General features: G+C 36.8%; 1 protein-coding gene across 1 annotated transcript in view; it reads right to left on the reverse strand.

The window, feature by feature from the left end:
- Positions 1–8,234: 8,234 nt before the first annotated feature.
- The window catches only part of RAD50 (DNA repair-recombination protein (RAD50)), a 68,132-nt gene continuing 56,519 nt past the window's right edge, over positions 8,235–19,847 (reverse strand). Inside the window, exons 19-27 of the mRNA XM_086427582.1 lie at positions 16,060–16,229; positions 15,659–15,983; positions 13,012–13,137; positions 12,869–12,921; positions 10,846–10,996; positions 10,710–10,772; positions 9,598–9,731; positions 9,393–9,521; positions 8,235–8,664 (exon numbers count right to left, since the gene is read on the reverse strand). Coding sequence (XP_086283708.1) covers positions 8,625–8,664; positions 9,393–9,521; positions 9,598–9,731; positions 10,710–10,772; positions 10,846–10,996; positions 12,869–12,921; positions 13,012–13,137; positions 15,659–15,983; positions 16,060–16,229 — 1,191 coding nt within the window. The 3' untranslated portion in view covers positions 8,235–8,624. The remainder of the gene's footprint in view (positions 8,665–9,392; positions 9,522–9,597; positions 9,732–10,709; positions 10,773–10,845; positions 10,997–12,868; positions 12,922–13,011; positions 13,138–15,658; positions 15,984–16,059; positions 16,230–19,847) is intronic.

The raw sequence follows: 19,847 nt of genomic DNA on the forward strand, positions 1-19,847 counted from the left end.
ACCTCCCTCTAACCTACCATCATCATTTTCTACAAACTCATACCTCCCTTTAACCTACCATCATCATTTTCTATAAACCCATACCTCCCCCTAACCTACCCTCATCATCCCCTATAAACCCTCATTCTCTCAAATAAAATACTCATCTCCCATCAACTCATCTAAACCTCTAATCTCCACACATCTTGCATATGTCATCATCTCTCTCACCCTCCTAAAATCTAATCAATCACCCTCTTACACCCCCACATCCCCTTAAATCAAACATCACTCCCCTTTCACCTCACCAATCAATCACCCTCTTAAAATTTCATTCTCTCAATCAAACACCATTAATTCTCTTTCACCTAACACTCAACCCAAATGAATTGAGAGATCCAATTCATTTGGTTTACAAATAACTCATTTAACCCCCTTTACACAAATGTCCCTCCATTACCCTCGATTTATACACTTTCTCTCACAAACCCCTAACCATTCTACCTCTTCTCATCAATTCATCCCATTTTACTCCTAAAAATAGTCTTCAAATCCTATAAAACCCCCTCATTCTCAACGCAGAAAACCTAATGAAAAATTAAGAAAAAATCCTCTCTCAACTCTTTTCTACTTCACTCTCATTCTCTTACATTAAACTTCTAAAAAATATAAAATCTAATATTATACTAAGGACTTCAAGAAGAAGGAAGAAAAGAAAAGAATATCTTAAAACTTCAAGGTAGGGTCAAAAGAAACACCCCCCTCCCTTTTCTCTTACTTTCATATCCTTCTTCTACCATCCCCTTCCTTTTTTATTTTTTATTTTACAAAGCTCTTAAGATGCAATGTTTCCCCTCCCTTATCTTCAATAAATCAAACTTCGATTCGGTCGAAAATATAAGGGTTGTAACCACCTTCATAAAAAACAAAACTAATTTAACCCATCAAATTGTTTTAAAGTACTCAGCATTCGGGTTTTTCTCGGCTCATGAGAATGGACCCGTAGCCGAAGCCAACACTTTTAAAAATATGTTATTCCCAAGGCTAAGGATCATCTCCTTCAATGAGATGATCCGATAATCAAGCCAAAAATAAATCACTACTTAGGGTATAAGTTATCGACACATAGCACTTATTTTATTTTTCATTTTTAATCAAAAAATGGTCAAGTTGAGTTGAGGTTACCACCACTTGGTGGGGAGAAAAGGGTACTTAACACCTTCCCTTTTCTCCAATGGAGCCGCTTACCCTGATCTCAAGGTATGATCGGTATCTTATCCATCGAGAGTCACTAAACGTCAAAAATGCGCATCGGGTGACTATTCACACCTATTTGCAAATATGAATGGTGGCGACTCCAAACCTTAGTAGCAGTGATCTTGGAAAAATCACGCATCTACAAATTGCTTTTGAGATTTTGAAGTCACCAAAATAGAATTAAAGGTTACTGAAAAAATAAATCAATAGAAAGATATTTTAGGCTAAAAATAATAGAAAAACTACCATTAGAGATGAATCTACCTAGATCAGCTATTAAGTTAAAACCTAGTTCCTAACTTCTTTGATAATTCATTCACAAAGGCTTGGTATTAGCTCATTGGATCAGAAGATTTAGTAAAAGAAAATCATATTAAACAATTTAGATTAGAGTTCCTTCCCTCACTAATATATAAAATTCTTACAACCAAACATCTAACTTAGGCATGCATCATCTTGAACTTATCTAAGTATGAGGCATCTAATTCTAGCATGAAAGGTATAAGAGTTCAATTTAGCCTTATTCCACAGGGGTAGAAAAGACTTGAAGTGAACTCATAGCCATTAAAACATATAAAAGAGATAAGAAAAATAAAATTACAACAATAATAAAAACTTGCTCTAAGCTTCTCCACTCTCTAAGGATGGGAGATTAGCCTAAGGTCATTGCAAGTGACAGATAAAGATAGAAGTAGAATAACAAGTCTTGTTTCACTGACCAAAGACAATTATATTCTCTTCTTCACTCTCTCATTTACATGATTTACAAAACTTTAATGAAAAACCTTAGCTAAATATAGAAAATACAAGAGAAAAGGTCAAGGGCTTTAGGTTAAAAAAGATGGGTCCTTTCCTCATTGGGGAAGAGATCCACTTATAGAAATCTAAAGTTCTGGAAGAATCCATTTTGAACCTCTATCATATTTGCAAATAAGATCACGTGTGGAGCAAACTCCCAAAAACTTAAGGTGATTCATCAAAATTCTACTGTGGCACGATGAGGTCAATACTTTTGGGGTTGAATTTTGAATGGGTTTCTCCATTTGTCCTCCTTGTTGTAATTCAAAATTGCTTTCTTGATATCGAGTTCTTCTTCGATGATTTGATTTTTTACTGCACAATGAACATGCGCATAATTAAATTTTCGACAAATATAATTATTTCATATAAATAAAGCCTATTTAACATGGTGGGACATGCAGTATGATAATTTGAGATTTAACATGATTATTTACTTAATATAGTAAATAGAACAAAAACTGAGATAAATGCTTAGGAAAATTATGGATAAATCAATGTTTTGAGATACTGATCAATATGTTAATGGTAGTTAGGCTTATTTCAAAATTGACTGCCTCTATGAGAGGAAATACTATACAAGATGGAGGGTGAGTAGATGCAGGAGCAAGTAGCTCGTGCACTGCCTTTTCTCTAACAATTGGAATGTCTTGGTTATTTAGGTTGGTCATTTCTCGCTCGGATAAATTTACATTATCTAGGGATTTGCAAAGATGAGAGAGTGCATCTCAAGATCTAACAGATGAAGATCATTTCCTATACTACGTTTACCGAGCATACACATAATCACATAGAGACATGATCATAGCAATCAAGTTGACTTACTATAAGTGTCTAAAACTAAACAACTTCTAACTGGGTAGAAATAGTGCGATAAGCTTTTCAACTCGGTGCTATGTAACCAAAACCTTTCAATCTGGTCCCTAGATAAGAGGTAGCACACTACACTTAGCAAGGGCAGTCATAAATCACCTATTTCCTAGAAAAGATGTAATCTATTTCCCCTCGTTTTAATAGAGCAAGACAGTCCTTAGGCACCGATTAGGGTTAAGAAACACAATTGGGGTAGCTTGATATAGACTTTGAATCGATGATGGAATCTAATCTTTATCTTGTTCAAGTCCTCCCAATAGAGGGCCCTTACTAAAAGTGCAGGTGTGTATAAAAATATCCACAGAAAAGTAAATAAAAACCCACTGATTTGAGGGTATGTGTTCGTCGACTAATTATTGTTTATGAATACGATGGTATTGTTGCTATATGAATGTAGGTGTCATAAGGCTCCTTTCGAATCCACAAAGGTAAGGGTGGAACTCCAACTAGAATTAAGAAATATTAAAAACAAGATAAAAATCAGTTTGCTTGTTGTTAGGAGAATAAAATAAAAATTAAAATGCTAGGATTGAAATAAAATTAAGATAGAAAAGCCCATTGAAGATATGGATCTACCTATAGTAGACAAAGTACATAATTCAATTGCAAACCTCTCTTGAAAATCAACCTAAGAGCATGCCAATGCATGTTAGGTTGAAAGATTTAACTTTGAAAGCCAAGAAAGCGATATTAAAGCTAGGTTTCTTTTACTCAAAGGTATGAATCCCTACTACCCAATATCTAAATTAAACATAAACCATATTGAGTCTTATCGAAGTATAGCCTATCTAGATTAAGAAGTTGAAGATCAAAGGCTTTAAGAACATGAAGAATAAGCAGATGCAAAATGGGGTGTCTACAGGATCAAAGGCTTTAAGAACTTGAAAATTGCTTGATCACCAAGTTGCAAGACATGATCATGACTATTTTTGACAAGCATAATGGCAGGAAGAAAGAAAGAGAAAATCAACCTGGGCAACCAGAGAGTTCTCCACTAGTTTTTAGCCATGAGATAACCTCTAACATCACCTCCTTGTTACCACCACCACCCACCATCCCTCACACCTTGATAGACAACCATACTATGTTTTTGTAGTCCCCCAATTCCCTTCAAAACACCACCCTACACTTTCACCAGCCCTTATCCCCTATCCCAATCAACTTCCCCACATCCCCAACCCTCCATGTAACCCACAAAATATTTTCCAAACCCAACCAGCCCCTTACACTAATTATCTCGATGAATTGGATTCATATTATACCCCTCCACCCACTCGAATCCATCAATACAATATGGATTGAATCCTAAATAGTCCCCCTCACACCCATCATCCCCTATATCACAAATCAAACCCAATAAGGGGTTATTACCTTCAAAACTTCAATCAACCATACCGTGATTATGAGGAGGTTGAACACCCTTTCCTCAACAACCAGTCTCCTAACAATTGAAACAATGGTAATCATGATCCTCATGTCGAATACTGGTTTAAGGCAGGCCCCCGAAAATTCAATGGCCTTCTCTACATTAAGGATTTTCTCAATTGGTTATCTACCATGGAGCGTTTCTTCAAGTATCAGTACATGGGATACTCGAAGAAAAATAAGTCAAGTTGGTTGCCTTCAGACTGACTGGTGTAACCTCATCATGGTGTGATCACCTACAAATTGATAGACTTCGTCAAGGTTTTCGCCAAGTACAATCTTGGCCTACGATGAAATAATGCTAAAGCAATGCTATCTTCCTTCGAACTATGTATGAACTTTATTTATCAACCTATAAAGTTGTAAGCAAGGTATCCAAACAGTACAAGAATACATAGATGAGTTTCCAAGGCTTCTTTCACATAACATGCTTCATGAGAATGAAGATCAAACAATTGGTCGATTTGTTAATGGGCTGAATCGGAAGATACAGGCAAAGTTTGCTACCCTTCATGCCGTCGTCAACAACGCATTGAACATAAAGTCTTTCATGACCAAACCCAAGTCCTTTTCTACGCCTTCCTACAACATAATCGCATAACCAATTACCCTCAATCTTCCCCTCCCTTTTATGATGCTTATCCACCTCGAAATCAGCCCCAACATGATCCATTTACACACACCTCCACCTGCCATCCTCTCCCACCACTTTCACTTCCCAACCAATCTAAACCTTCATTTCAACCCCAAAACAACACTAATTCCACCCCTTCTTATCCCAATCAAACCAACAACAACAATCAACCACCCCCTCTTAAACCTAAACCAACCAACCCTCATGCACACCCAAAGCTAAATAAGTGCTTAAAATGTGGCAAACTTGGTCACACCTTCGAGGTGTGCCGTAGTCAACAAGTCCTAGTTGCGGAGGCCGAATGTAAATGTTTGGATGATGTTGATAATGTTGGACATGAGGATGGAATTGAGATTTATGATGTATACGGTTATGATAAAAATGGAGAACATCTTACTTTTGTAATTCACAACTCTCTTTCCATCCAACATGTTGATCCACCCACATGGCATAGATTGTTTTGCACCATTTGCAAAGTTCAAGGTAACTTGTGCTAATTGATCATTGATAGTGGGAGTAGTGAGAACATCATCTCATTGCATATGGTAGAAGCTCTCAAGCTACTCACAACTCCACACCTTAGAACTTATTCAATAGGTTGGGTTGATGATGAAGACCACAAAGAAGTCACTCAATAATGCAACCTTACATTCAGCATAGGTACATACACGGATCAAATTTTATACAACATTGTGTTTATGCATGCTTGCCACATACTTTTAGGTTGACCTTGGCTCCACGACAAGAATGTCACGTATAGTGGGAAAGCCAACACCTACTCCTTCATGTCAATAAAGTGAAAATTGTTTTATACCCCTCATACGCCAAACCAAAGCTTTCTCAACCAGCCAAATACATGCATGTTGCCAACAAGCATAGGTGTTTCACTGTAAACAATATCTTTTCTTACAATCCCAATGAAGGAGTTTCTTTATTTATGCCGAACTCAAGGACGAGTTCTCTTCAAGAATGGGGGGGCCCGATGTAGGATATTTACAATCCTAATTAGAGTCTAAGTAATTTCTTAATTATATTAGGATTTATATTTTCTAATTTTAGAAGGATTTTTGTTTTATAGTTATGTTAAGAGTACAATTCCTTGTTAGTTTTAAATTCATTTTTTATTATTTAGATTGTAGTTTGAAGTACTTAAAAATATCAAAATTGAGTTACAATAGGATTAGAAAGTTGCTATCTTGGTATCAATGGGGGATGTTAATTTTTAGTGTTTTAGAACGATTCTAAGTTGTTATGATGGAGTTATCTATAAGAAACTCAAAATCCGAAAATTGATAATAGTCAATAGATACAATCCCTTTCTTAAAACAAATCTATCTCCTAGTTTTCTTGAGTTTTAGATCCATTGCTTCACCATTTTGAACCTATTAGTTCTAGTTGATACATTGACTTTAAATCCTACACTTCCGCTACACTAAGTAATATCTGAGACTCGATTGAGATCTATCACAACATGGTTGAAAGGAACTATTTCGTCACCAAAGAGCAACTGGATCAAAGGCTTCAAGAACTTAAAGATCGCTTGATTATCATGTTGCAAGACATGATCATAACTACTTTGACAAGCTTAATGACAATAAAAAGAAGGAGAAGATCAACCTATGCAATCAGAAAGTTTTCCACAAATTTTTAGCCATGAGGTGACATACAAACATCAGCCCCTTGCTACCCCTACCCATCCAGCACCTACCACCCCTCACACCTTGACAGGCAGCCATACCATGCTGCTATAGTTCCCCAACTTCAATATAACACCCACCACTATCCCAATCAACTTCCTCACATCCCTAACCTTCATAACCCTCAAAATCTTTTCCAAACCCAACCAACCCCTTACACTAATTATCTACATCCACCATCCACCTGCACAATGCATCTTTGTAATAAAATAAGAAATCTTTTTGAAGTTTTTAACATAAATGTAAGTTTGTGACATACTTTTAGTGACAAATGGTGACTTACACAATGTGTAGACACCCGAATTTGGATGGGCCTTCCATGCTAAGTGCCCTAAAAGTCACAAATAGAAACCCAAAGCCTAAATCCCCCTCCCCTCTCTTAGATGCCCTATGAGCTAAAAACCACCCTCTCCTAAACCAACATCACACATCCCTCAACTCAACCCTCCTCATTACAAGACATTTGGTGATTTGGTGTTTTGTATTATTTCATGCCTCTACATTTTCATTAATATTTGAAATACCTTTTTAGAAATGCCACATGTAATTCAAAGGAGAGGGTTCTACCAAACTTATGAAGTAAGATGGCCGCTTCAAAGTTTTTTCAGTATGATTCCAATTGATTGCTATGTGAATCAAGAACAGACTTCCTTTAGTTCGACACTAACGCTGGGTTTGGATTGAGAGAAATGGAGAGAGGAGAACAAAAAAAAAAAAGAGAATAAATGAGTTTCTCTCCATTTCTCTTGTTTAGATTGCTAAGTACGGAGAGAAGAGAAAAGAATTGAAAAGAAGAGGAGAAAAAAAAAAAAGGTGAGTTTTCTTCTACTTCACAAGTGTAGAGAAATAGAGAGAAACCCTTTTAAAATATTTTATAATTCCAACTTTACCCCTAAATCTCTTTTTAAGGTATTTAAAATTTCAAAATATTCCTCAAATTCTCTCTTGTCAATCCAAAAACGATGGAGAGAAATTGAATTTCTCTTCTCCTCTTAATGAGTTTCTCCTCTCAATCCCTACATAACTTAAGAGTAGAGAGTTTGCCAAATGATTCATTCCAGAGAGTTCGGGTCACAGAATTCTGACTCTTATGGTTATCGACCCAATTTAGAGGCCAAATCCTCTCACCGAAGTTGAGAGTTTGACCCTAAGAGTTCTCACTAAAAGAACCCACCCTAAGCTGCCTTATGGAGTAAATTGCTCCACCCGTAGGGCTATATCATATGCAATCACAGGGAATGTAATTTAACCCTCCAAGCTATAAAAGCTTTAACGGTCAAATTTTGAGTAAAATCGACAAGTTTTACAACTGTGTTGAGGCCGAGGTGACCTCAAAATCCAATCAGGTCAACTCAACCAAGTTTTGAGTCAACTCAACAAGTATTAAGTAATCCAGCTTCCGCTAGACCTTTTGATGAGGGTGAAAATCCATTTTCCATGGAAAAATGCAATCAAACACACAGAAAATGCCCTTTTCCAATATAGTGAATTACTCTCCTAATTTTGTGTTCTATGCTGTACATTCCTGTACTTATTGTTTATGTTCTGATCTGAGGTTCCAAGATCACAAATGGTTCTAAAAATCAAGAATAACATTTCCAAATCCGTTAAAAATAACAAATGCCTTATTCAAATAAACTAACGACATAAAGATCTCCATTGTGAATAAAATAACAAACAGTAAGGGAAATCTTGACACTGTAAAAATTATACACATGGCTTTTCTGAGTGTCATTTAGCTTCCAATGTGCTGTGTAACCTTCCTCAACCCTGCTGTGCCCCGCCCAACCACTCTCTTGTCCAAAAAAGGGTAATATGAGGTTGTTTCCAAGCTAAGTATCAACAATGATGCTTGACTTAGCATATATCAGTTATAAGGGCCTCCACCGTATAGAAACAAGGAGAAATTATGATTCTTGTTTGTAGATCTTTTGTCTTGCATATGCAATCCTTCAAGACTCTCAATCAAATATCTCCTGGGCTTCAATTATACTGTGCTGACTGAGAAAGGATTACAAATAAGACCATTTTGGACAATAAAACGCAGTCAGTAAGGGAAAAAAAACCCTCAAGAGGAGCAAAATTAAAAAAGGTGATGCTCCCCTCCACGGTTTGTTCAAGTATAAGACAGATCCTGTGTATTTTCAAACTGAAGGCATACCCGCCCCCATTGACCGAGGTTTTTTCTGAAAGACTAACATAAAATAACCTTGTCTTCAACATCAAACCAAAACCCCGTAATTTTCTGTCATCTTCAAGCTGTTAATCTCTAGAGTAAACTATTTTTCACTTATTCAACCTTGGTTAAATCCATTTTCAATTTCTTCTAGAAAATCCTTAACTTTTCAACCCAAAAATCCATCCTTCTACAGTTCTACTTTTCAAAAAATCCTATCATGTTGTTGGGGAGAGAGAATCTTAAGGTTTAGGACATAAATTTTAACCTATTTATCTTCAATGTCTCATAGAAAACCATGATTTTTATACCCAAGAATCCATCATCATACAAATTGGAAAAATCCTATCTAGTTCTCAAGGTTTGAATGTTGAACAGGGGCAAAAAACTTTACCCTATTTGGGGTGAAGAAGACCTAGGTCTAGGGGTACACGTCACCAGTTTGAAAACATATGGGGGTTATATCTAATATTGACTAAAACATGGACGGGCTATAGTCTAAATCACCCAAACAAAAAAGGAAAGAAAAGAGAGTTGCATTAATAAGACTTACTGTTCATCCTTGGTGACCCTATAATATCTCTCTGCATGCTGACGTTGACCAATTAGTTGAGCAAATCTCTCATCGTGAGTGATTACTATTAGTTGAAAATTTTCCTGGCCTTTTCTATCCTCCATAATTCTGAACAAGGGATGGTAAATATGAGAAACAAAGATTTACATGACTGCATCTTGACTCATGTTTGAAGTGTGCATACCTAAGGAGCGCTGCAGCCAGACTCTCAGCATTTGGGCCATCTAAGTTTGTAGTTGGTTCATCAAGTGCCAGTATTCCACAGTTGAGGCAAAAGGTTTCGGCTAATGCCAACCGTATTATAAGAGAAGCAAGGACCTGAAACAAGATTATGATGTTGTAAGAACTGAAGAATCCCAATTTCAAGATATTGTAGCCTACACATGGTTTTAAATCTTGTCCGAGACCGAGATTACTTGCTTGAGTCATCTCGATATCATCCATGAACAAGACGGATAGACAAGGCATCTCACATGTGCAAAATCTCACGAGACCAAACGAGATGACACGGACAATATTTTCATAATCTCGTCTGAGTCAACCTGGATTTTGTATATTTTAATCAAAATAATTAGCTTTTTCTTTTAAATTTAAATTTAAATTTTTATTATCTAAATAAAATATGATTTAATGATTAAACATCTTCTATTGCCACACCAACTTTTGCTAATGCCATCCCAATCCATATGTAAATCATCAAAGAATTAACACACACTTGGGGTGGCGCATGCAAAAGTTGGTGCGGCAATAGAAGTTCTCAAATCAAAATAAGGGGCCCTACAAAAATTGTATGGGTTTCCCCTGATCGCATCCACATTGTCATTAAATTGCCCCCGTGTTTCTCTTTTCAGAAGGAAAATTGCAATTGACCCCTGATAATCCCCAAGTAACGGACTTTTTTTGTTCAAAGTTCAGCCTTTTTTTTGGAGCTATAACACAAGAAGCTACTTAGGAATACACTTTCTTGTTTTTCTAAACTAGAAGGCAGCATGTGCAAACGCACATATATCAAAAGGGTGGCCTATTTGTAATTTAAAATATTGGTTAAAGGGTTTTGTTGATTAAGTAGTAAAAAAAGGATATTTTTGTAATTTTGAAAACTAAGCAACTTGATTCTAGGGCCGTGGGTTACAATTTTCTTGGGTTTTGACTAAAAATAACCTTCAATTATATTAAAAGTGCCAGCATTTATGACCACTCAAATTTTGGTGTCAAACTGCTTCCAACTCCGCCTTCTCTCATTTTAATGGTAAAGATATAAAAAGCTGAAACTTAATGGATCCAATGCGTGCTCACCTTCTGACCAGCACTGCACCTTCCTCGCATTTCAAGCTCTGCGTCACCAGTCTGCATGAGAACCTGAAAAGAAAAATCAAGATTCTGAGAAAAAGAACAAAAAATAAATGTGCAAAAGAAGATCCTTTCTGCATACCCGGTAGCTGTAGGATCGAGTTCCCGCACCCTCAGAATCAGAATGAATACTTATGTAATCTATGTCTTGTCCCCTATATGTTTGCTGCCATAACTCCCTTATTATCTTATTTATTTCTTCCATCTTCATTGTGTGGAAACGCATAAGTGCTCTACAAATAAAGGTAAATATTTAGAGGACTATTAACAAAAAGAACAATAAATATAGAGAGGTGTTATTGGCACCCCAATTTTTACTTATTACACCACAATTTCGCAAATTATTTATCGCACCCCAATTAAAGATTAAAACATGACAAAAGTTTGGCTCAAATTATTATCTCAACATTATAACATGTTCAAACAATTTTTGTTTACAATTATGATTAGGCTCGTATAAAATCTTAAACACAAATAATAGAAATCTAGCAAAAGAAAACAAGAGTGCTTCTATTGGGACACCAACTTTTACTTCTTCTCAACCATTTACTTATTTTCTTTATTTTTGATTGGGGTGTGCTCTCTAGATATGCCTCATGAAACGAGATGAACTTAAAACTACCATAGACATTCACTGTAAAAGTTCAACCAGTAAAAGACGAATGCATTAGAGCCACATTCGGAGGTTTTGTGAAACAAAACTAGTACAGTCAAGGATTGAGAAAAATGTAAGGAGCAGACTTATAAATGATAAAACAGACATTAAAAAGACTCTTCATTCCTTATATCACATCAAACAATCATTTGGGGTAGGACACGAAGACCAATAGCATTATATACATACTAACGATGAAATTGGGAAAATTGGGACTCAGACAAATTTAGAAGTTCGTTGCTTAATCATAATTGAATTTGATGCAAACGACAAACGTATGACCAAATTTGAGTTCTATGATGCTTCATGAAATTTCTTATTTAATTTAAAATTTAAAATTATTTAACAAATACTATACTGATGGCGTATACATGTGCTTTATCATTCGACCATTAAAACGGGAGTTGCCGGTTCATGAAACCAAATGAGTCACTAATGCCATGAGGAAATTTAAGGTCTTCTTTACAAATCTTTTTCTTGAATGCTGGTCATGCAAAACATTGCCGCATGGCATACTCTTAGAGCTCGCTGACCCACCCTGAGAACAGGGCTCACTCATTATTGAGCCAAACCCACAAGGAGAAAAGCTTAAATAAAACAAGTCGAAGTCACATTCCGAACTGTTGGAATTTCCCCTAATCCTTTGACTATGAATTGAATAGAGCGATCTTCCTTGTAAAACAATGAAAATAACAGGGAATTGAGACCTTGACAGAATAATGGAACAAAGAAAGTCAGTGCATTCTTAATGAAAAAATTATTAAGTATTAATTTAGAGAGATGCTATTGGACAACTTTTACTTATTACACCCCAATTTCTTGAATTATTTATTGCACTCCAATTAAAGATTAATACACTCTTCAAACATTATAGAGGCTTGGCTCAAATTATAATCCCAACATTACAAAACATTATAACACTTGTTCAAACAATTTCAGTAGTTGTTTGCCATTGTAATTAGGCTCTAATAAAATCCTAAACCCAAAATATACATATAGGAAAAAAGGAAAAGAAAAAATAAGAGAGCTTCTATTGGGACCCCAACTACTAACTTCTTCTCAACCATTTACTTATTTTCTTTATTTTTTATTGGTGTAATAAGTAAAAGTTGGGGTGCCAAAAGCAGCTCTCTTAATTTATGCATCAATATGTTATATTTTTAAAAATATATAAATATATCTAACCAATTAGAGCAAGGACGACCATATTTGCTCAAGTGGTAATACCACAGACCTGTGATCATAAAACCGGCATCACTCTTTGACCAATAAAAAAAAATACACCAAACAAATTATAATTAATTTTATAATAATAATTGAACAGTATGTGTAATTTTTTCTTAGTGAGAATCATTATTATTTGCAACTTACAAATTATAATCTTAAATGCTTGATCAACAGCTAAATAATTTAAACGACATGGAAATAAGAAGGTATCTGAATTGCTCACTTGTCAAGTGCATTATAGTATCGGTCCAGGTCCTTATTTGCCATCTCAGTTGTCTGTAACAGGAATGATTTTAAAAAACATATGAACATAAGGAAAAAAAAATGAAAACTATATAACAATAGAAAACTAGAAACATGTTGCACCTTGAGTTGGATCAGCTGATTAAAGTACCGCTTGTCAATGTCATTGTATTGTGTTTGTTTAAGGTCAAGTTTATGCTTTGAAATATTACTCTGATAAACAGACAACGTTCCATGATACCTGTCGAGCTGTAACAATGAAGCGGAAAAATAATACCAATATATTATGATCACATAAATAAATTACAGAATTTCTACCAATAAGTAATATACTAACCCTTTCCTTATTGAGTAAGATTTTAAGCCTTACTAAGGGTCATTTTGCTCAAAGAGATTACCACATTGGCAATCCAACATTAGGGCTGTCAATGGATCGGGTCCGGATCAGATCGAGGTCGATTTGGTGCTGGCCTAATAATGACCGGATCGGATCAGGGAAGTATCATATCGGACCCTTATCAGATCATGTTTTTCATTGGATCTCAATATTAAGATCCAGATCCAATCCATTAATAATTGGATCGGGACCAGATTTTATATAAAAAATCTAAGTAAACTTTATATATCTCAACAAATATATATTGGATCGGGCCATGATTGATTCAGATCTGATCCAATAAGATATTGGATCGGATTTCAGTTCTGATCTGATCCATTAACAGCCCTATCCAAAACCACAGCCCTCTTGATTTCATTGAAAATCTCAGATTAAAAAAAAAATTCAATTTTGTTTTTCTTTTGAACTTGATCCAAGGTTTTGAAAATGGATGGCTACCAAACTTCCACCCAACTTTAATTTACTTCAATGTGTTTTGTTTTTTCATGGAACAATGGATTATTGGCAAGGCAGGAAGAACCTAATTATCAGAATATAATTGCATAGGCATGTCAAACTTGATGAACCACATCTTTTTAATAAGTCATTAACCAACAAGTTCACATGTAGTATGTGCCACTACACTCTTCTTCTTGCTCTTCCGTGCTAACGAGATTACCCGACTAGCATACAATAACTGGATCCTCAATGATCTCTCCTTCCTAAATGACCAATTTGAGATTGGGATCTATATTGCCTTCTTTGAGTAACATATGATAAACTTCCCCCTAAGGAGATAACAAGGCAAAGAAGATTAGTACCAAGGGATGCAATAACATGGAATGAGTTAATGTTGAACAAAGGAGAAACATCTTTGAATGGTCAACCCCATAAGACTAAGTATGCCCCTTTGCCATTGACCGAGCTTTTTAGATTGTCAACCATGACAACCCGGAGATACGTGTAGACCACATCTACATCCAGCAACACATTTGTCAATAGGGAGAGATCATAACTTTCCAACCAACGAGTGTTGGGCATAGTGGCCAGGGCCTCCCTCCAAAAAGGGAGAGGTCTTGAGTTCAAGTCCCCTCGTTGGCTACCTAGTATGAATGGCATCCCCTAAGAACATACATTTGAAGTAGGAGGGCAAGAGTAACCTTAAGGATAAGTTGTTCTTTCTCTTAAAAACCATATTTTGTTGAGGGGTATGAACACATGAAATTTGATACAAGATGCCATGCTGATTAATAATGACTAAAGAGGAGAAGATGTAAATTCTCTAGCAATATTAGATCATAAAATACAAACATCATCTCACTGAATTGGGATTCAAGTTCCATATGAAGGGCATGGATAACGGATCAAACCTCAGAACGATCTTTCATAAGGTATAACTAAGTTGTTCTGGAAAATTGATCCAAAGAAGTACCGCAATACCTAAATCCTAACATACAACGACACAAGGAAGGCTACCAAGCATTGGAATTAACTAATGAAGAAATCATGCGAGGTAGAAATGATACTTGATGATGTTTACTCAACTAACACCCTTCACACTTTACTTAAAACACATAAGGGAAAGAAAGGAACCAAAGGGTGCAGGCTTCTAAGGTAAGATGACAATACCTCTGGTGAGGAGACCAATTTGAAAATAATGTGGCTACCTTGGATTACAATCTAGATGTTAGAGTATATTTGTGATGACCTGATAGGTTATAACAAATCTTCAGGATTTTCTCAGTTATATTACATGCTCAGATAGCTAAATTTTGATGGACAATTTGTATGGAGAAGCTGGCAATGACATTGAACTCAGAATATGTGAAAAATGAGCATATTCAAGGGAATTTAGAAAGAACCCGATTAGAAGAAAGACTAAGAAAGTTAACTGAGATGGATTGGGCATGAAGAGCAAAGATCAATGACAGAACCGATGAATGGTATGTGCATCTTGAGGGTTTTAAAAGGGCAAAAGGAATGCCAAAAATTAAGTGGATTGAGGTAATAGAAAATGATATGAAGAAACATGCCTACAAAGAATATATCTACTAGCTAAGAGTAAAATTGAGAACTCAGATTCATGTTGACGACCAAAATTGGGAAAAGGTGTAGATCAAGACAATGACAGTAAGAATCAAGTTTCAAGATATTGAACCCTACCAAACATATGAGAGTGTGTGTATCAGAATTAACAATAGTAATTATATTATCACAAAAATACAATTATATATTCATCACTTAAAAATCTGCATAGAAATCTTAAAATGAATGATTTATTAAGATGTGCAAAGATATTTTAAACTAGTGCAATCAAGAAATAAAAAATAAAAATAGAAAAATTATATCTTTGTCGGTTCTGTATGAGAAACATGCAAAGATGTTTGTAGTTACCTCGGAACGAAGTCTCTCTTTCTCTTGCAGGTGCCTTTTAAGCTCAGCTTCAAAATTGGAAACTCCCCCAATCTTCAAAATTTGATCTTCCAATGATTCTATATTGTGTGCAAGCTCATCCACTTCAGTCTTCGTTTTCCTATAATTTAAGTTGTCATCAATATTTCTTTTTAATTGATCTTGATTCCTCATCAATTCTTTACTTTTGTCCAACTCTGCCGAAATTTCCTGTTTTCGGATCTCCAAATTTTGAAGTTGAGACTCAGTCACAGATAGCTTTTCTTGCAATTCCTTCAGCCTTTCTCCTTTCTTTGAATCATTGTACCTGGGGTAAAACTCATGATCAAGCTCAATAACAAAAGATAAATGTTTTTAGCATTCCCTCGGTAAACAAAACATACTCTCTGATCTTAGAATTAATTGCTAGAAGCGTGTCAACTTCCTGTTTATAATTTCTTTTAAGTTCAGCTTGCTCTTCGAATTCTCGCTCAAGTTTTGATTTCAAATCAATATGTTCATGTAGCAACTTCTCTTTCTCCTTGGACAAAGGAACAAGGGCCTCCACCAAATGCTGTTAAGTTAAAAGAAATTAAATAATGAATCAAAATAATAATACTAAGGTAAAATTAAATTTAACAAAATGACAACTGTACTGTTTAACAAGTATAAACCATGGATCTAAAAGCTGTTGGATATATCATGCTTCAAAGAGTTTTCCTTAAATACTTTAATCCGTAAACTAGTGAGTGTGAGGTGCTTCAGGTACTCAGAACCCTTACAGTAGTAGCACCATAGCCATGAAATAAGTTCCTATATCCATTTGAGAATCTCAATGGTTAAAGAAAGTAAATGTTGGATTATCAATTATCCCAACTAATTGCGGTTGGCTACTGAAATCTTGTTCCATCACTCCAGTTTATAAAGGGCCATACATCAGATGGATTATGACCGAATCATTTGAAAGGAATTTCAAAATTTATAATATTTAGTATTTCTTTTTAGACAGTTCTTTACCATAATTCAGATTCTGATGGGTTATGATTGAGAAATTGCATGACTAATTTTATGGGATACATTCCTAGTAATGGTGAAACCCAAGGTTAAACTGGGATGGCCAAAAGGAAAATTCAAGCACTTCCGAAGTCAAGAGTTCTGAGCCTTAAAGCAACCTATCCTTGAACTGAGCCCAAACTCTAGGTCCTAGGTTTGGTCCATGTGAATACTCGGACTAAGTTTCCCAATTCCTAGGACTCCAACCCAACCTGTGTAGGAAAAAAATAAATAAAAATCAAACTCAACCTTCACCCAAAGTTGGCCCTAGTCTACTTTATTTTTCTCAAGCTTGTGATCTGCCGAACTCGTCAACTGAGGCATACTATATTGCTAGAAAACCATAACCTAGAACAAGTAGAAGAGGAGAAGGAGAGAAGAAGATTAGAGAAAGAGAGAGAGAGAGAGAGAGAGCCAAACACTACCTTTGCTGTAGGGTTTGGCATGTCCTATTTACTTATAAAAAACCACTAATAAAAATTGTGGGGGCCCCACATACATAACATAAGATGGGCCCCATTACATAAAAGACCCACACGACATAGGGTATGACAATCTGTTTATGCATGATTAAATCCTAAACAAAATGACAGTCGACTTCGATATGCTTGGTACGCTCATGAATGATAAGGTTGCTAGCAATAAAAATGGCAGTCTGGTTGTCACAATACATCTACATAGGTAATGAAGCATCAATAACCATGTCACGAAGAAGAGAATTCACTCAACATCTCAGAAGCAATATGAACTATTGCATGATATTCAGCTTTAGCACTAGAGCGAACCACTATATTTTGCTTCTTACTACACCAAGTAACAAGATTTCCACTAACAAATATGCAATAACCAAAGGTAGAACGACAATCAAAACGACTCTCGACCCAGTTAGCATCAGAGTATCCGGAAATAGTTAAGGAAAATGAAGGACGGTACAAGAGACCCTGTTGAATAACTCTTATTTTATTAGTTCTACAGATTTTTTGTCCTTTTTCGTCTTTTTACTTATTAGACCATGTAATTCTCTTTAAAGCCTAATTAGAGCTTAGTAATGAGATACTTTTACTGTTCTCTTATTTTAACTTGGTATCAGAGCCATCTCCTCTCCTTCCTCCTTCCTCCTTGTTACAACCTCATCGCTCAATCCTTCCTAAATCTACGTCACAACCTCTCGGTTCAGTGTAAATACTCACCCCCACGGGGGTTGTTTTACTCCATCCCTAATCGCAACATGCGATAGGTTTGTTAAAACTCATTGAAACGTTACAACAACAGCAGGGTTGCTGTTCTTAGGCCAACTAATGGCTCTAGAGGCTTGCCACAATAGGTTCTAGATCGTTTTTGAATTCACGATCACAGCAGAGCTGCTGTTTGGAGTCGTTTGGGACCTACGAAGACAGCAGGGTTGTTGTTTGGAACCTACGAAAATAGTTTTTTGAACTTACAGTCACAGCAGGGCCGCTGGTTGGAGTCGTTTGGGACCTACGAAGACAGCAAGGTTGCTGTTTGGAACCCACGACCACTGTAGACCATCGCTTGAGGCCTGCGATCACTATAGGAGATCTGTTTTGAACCTGCGACCACAGCAGGGCCATCGTTTGAGGCCTGCGATCACTATAAGAGACCTGGTTTGAACATGCGACCACAACGGGGCCATTGTTTGAAGTCGACGATCAGCACAGAGGCTGTTGGAGACTCGTTTGAGGTCAACGATCAGCACAGAGGCTGTTTTTTGGACCTGCGACCACTACAGGGACCCTGTTCGAAGTCTACGACTAGTGTAGGGACATCATTTGAAGTCAACGATCAGCACAGAGGCTGTTGAAGACTCGTTTGAGATCAACGATCAGCAAAGAGGCTGTCTTTTGAAGTCTGTCCTCACAGCAAGGGTGTTGTTTGGATCGTTTGAGGTCAACGATCAGCACAGAGGTTGGTTTTGGAGTCTGTCCTCACAGCAAGGGTGCTGTTTGGAGATTTTTCTAAGGCCTTCGATCAACACAAGGGCTGTTTGGAGCCTATACTCACAGCAAAGTTGTTGTTAAGAGTCATACCCTCGTCCTCTTAAACTCTCTTCAAGCCGAAGTACATAGATTATTATTTTTTTTAATGGCTTCTGAGACGTCCTCTTCCTCGATCACCGGTAGTACTAATGGCTCAAGTGACCTTTCTTCTCACTCAACCGACTTTCCAAGAATTCAAATTACCACCGTGAAATTAGATGGCCCTAATTATCTTCTTTGGGCACGATCAGTTGAAATGTTTATTGGTGGAAAAGGGAAGATTGGTTATCTCACGGGAGCAGACAAACAACCTACACAGACCGACCCTTCTCACTCACACTGGTTTGCTAATGATTCTATGGTCCGTTCTTGGTTGGTTACATCTATGCAACCACAAATTGCGGCTGGGTTTATGTTCTCCTCGACAGCAAAACAGATATGGGACTCCGCAAGGAGCATTTACTCGCAACGTCAAAACAACGTCCGGATTTTTAACCTCGAGCGTGAGATTTCCCGTCTTTCGCAAGGTGATTCTTCAGTTACCACCTATATATCACAGCTACATGCTCGGTGGGAAGAGTTGACCTTCTATTCCTCGTCCTACGCCTGGAAGGATCCGTTTGATGAGACATTATATGCGTCGATTCTGGATAAGAATCGAGTTTTTCAATTCTTAGCCGGTTTATGAGAGGAGTTTGAGTATGCAAGAGTTTACTTATTGGGTATGGATCCCTTTTCGTCCTTACAGACTACGTATTCCTATGTCTTGGCTGATGAAAGTCGTCGCGCAGCTGTCCTACCTCATTCTTCAGGAAACCACTCTGCTATGCTTGCTCGCCTACCTTCTCCATAACCTCCTAGTGGGTCTCTGTCTACCCGTCAGCGACATAAGTGTGATCATTGTGGGAAGCTGGGTCACGTGGAGGCTCGTTGTTATGCACTCCATGGTCGTCCTAATCAGCAACGTCAACAGTCTCAACGATCTTCAGCTCATGTAGTTTCTCAGCCGACTACTGATTCAGCACCTCCTTCAGCTCCTACATCCTCATCGGATTCGGTATCTCTATCTCAGACTGAGCTTGACAAGTTCAGAAAATTCTTCAATCAGATGGAGACTTCATCTCAGCCGGTCTCTACATTCG

Source organism: Akebia trifoliata, chromosome 16, assembly GCF_017979445.1.
Source record: "Akebia trifoliata isolate Shusen 1 chromosome 16, ASM1797944v1, whole genome shotgun sequence".
Classification (NCBI taxonomy): Eukaryota; Viridiplantae; Streptophyta; class Magnoliopsida; order Ranunculales; family Lardizabalaceae; genus Akebia; species Akebia trifoliata.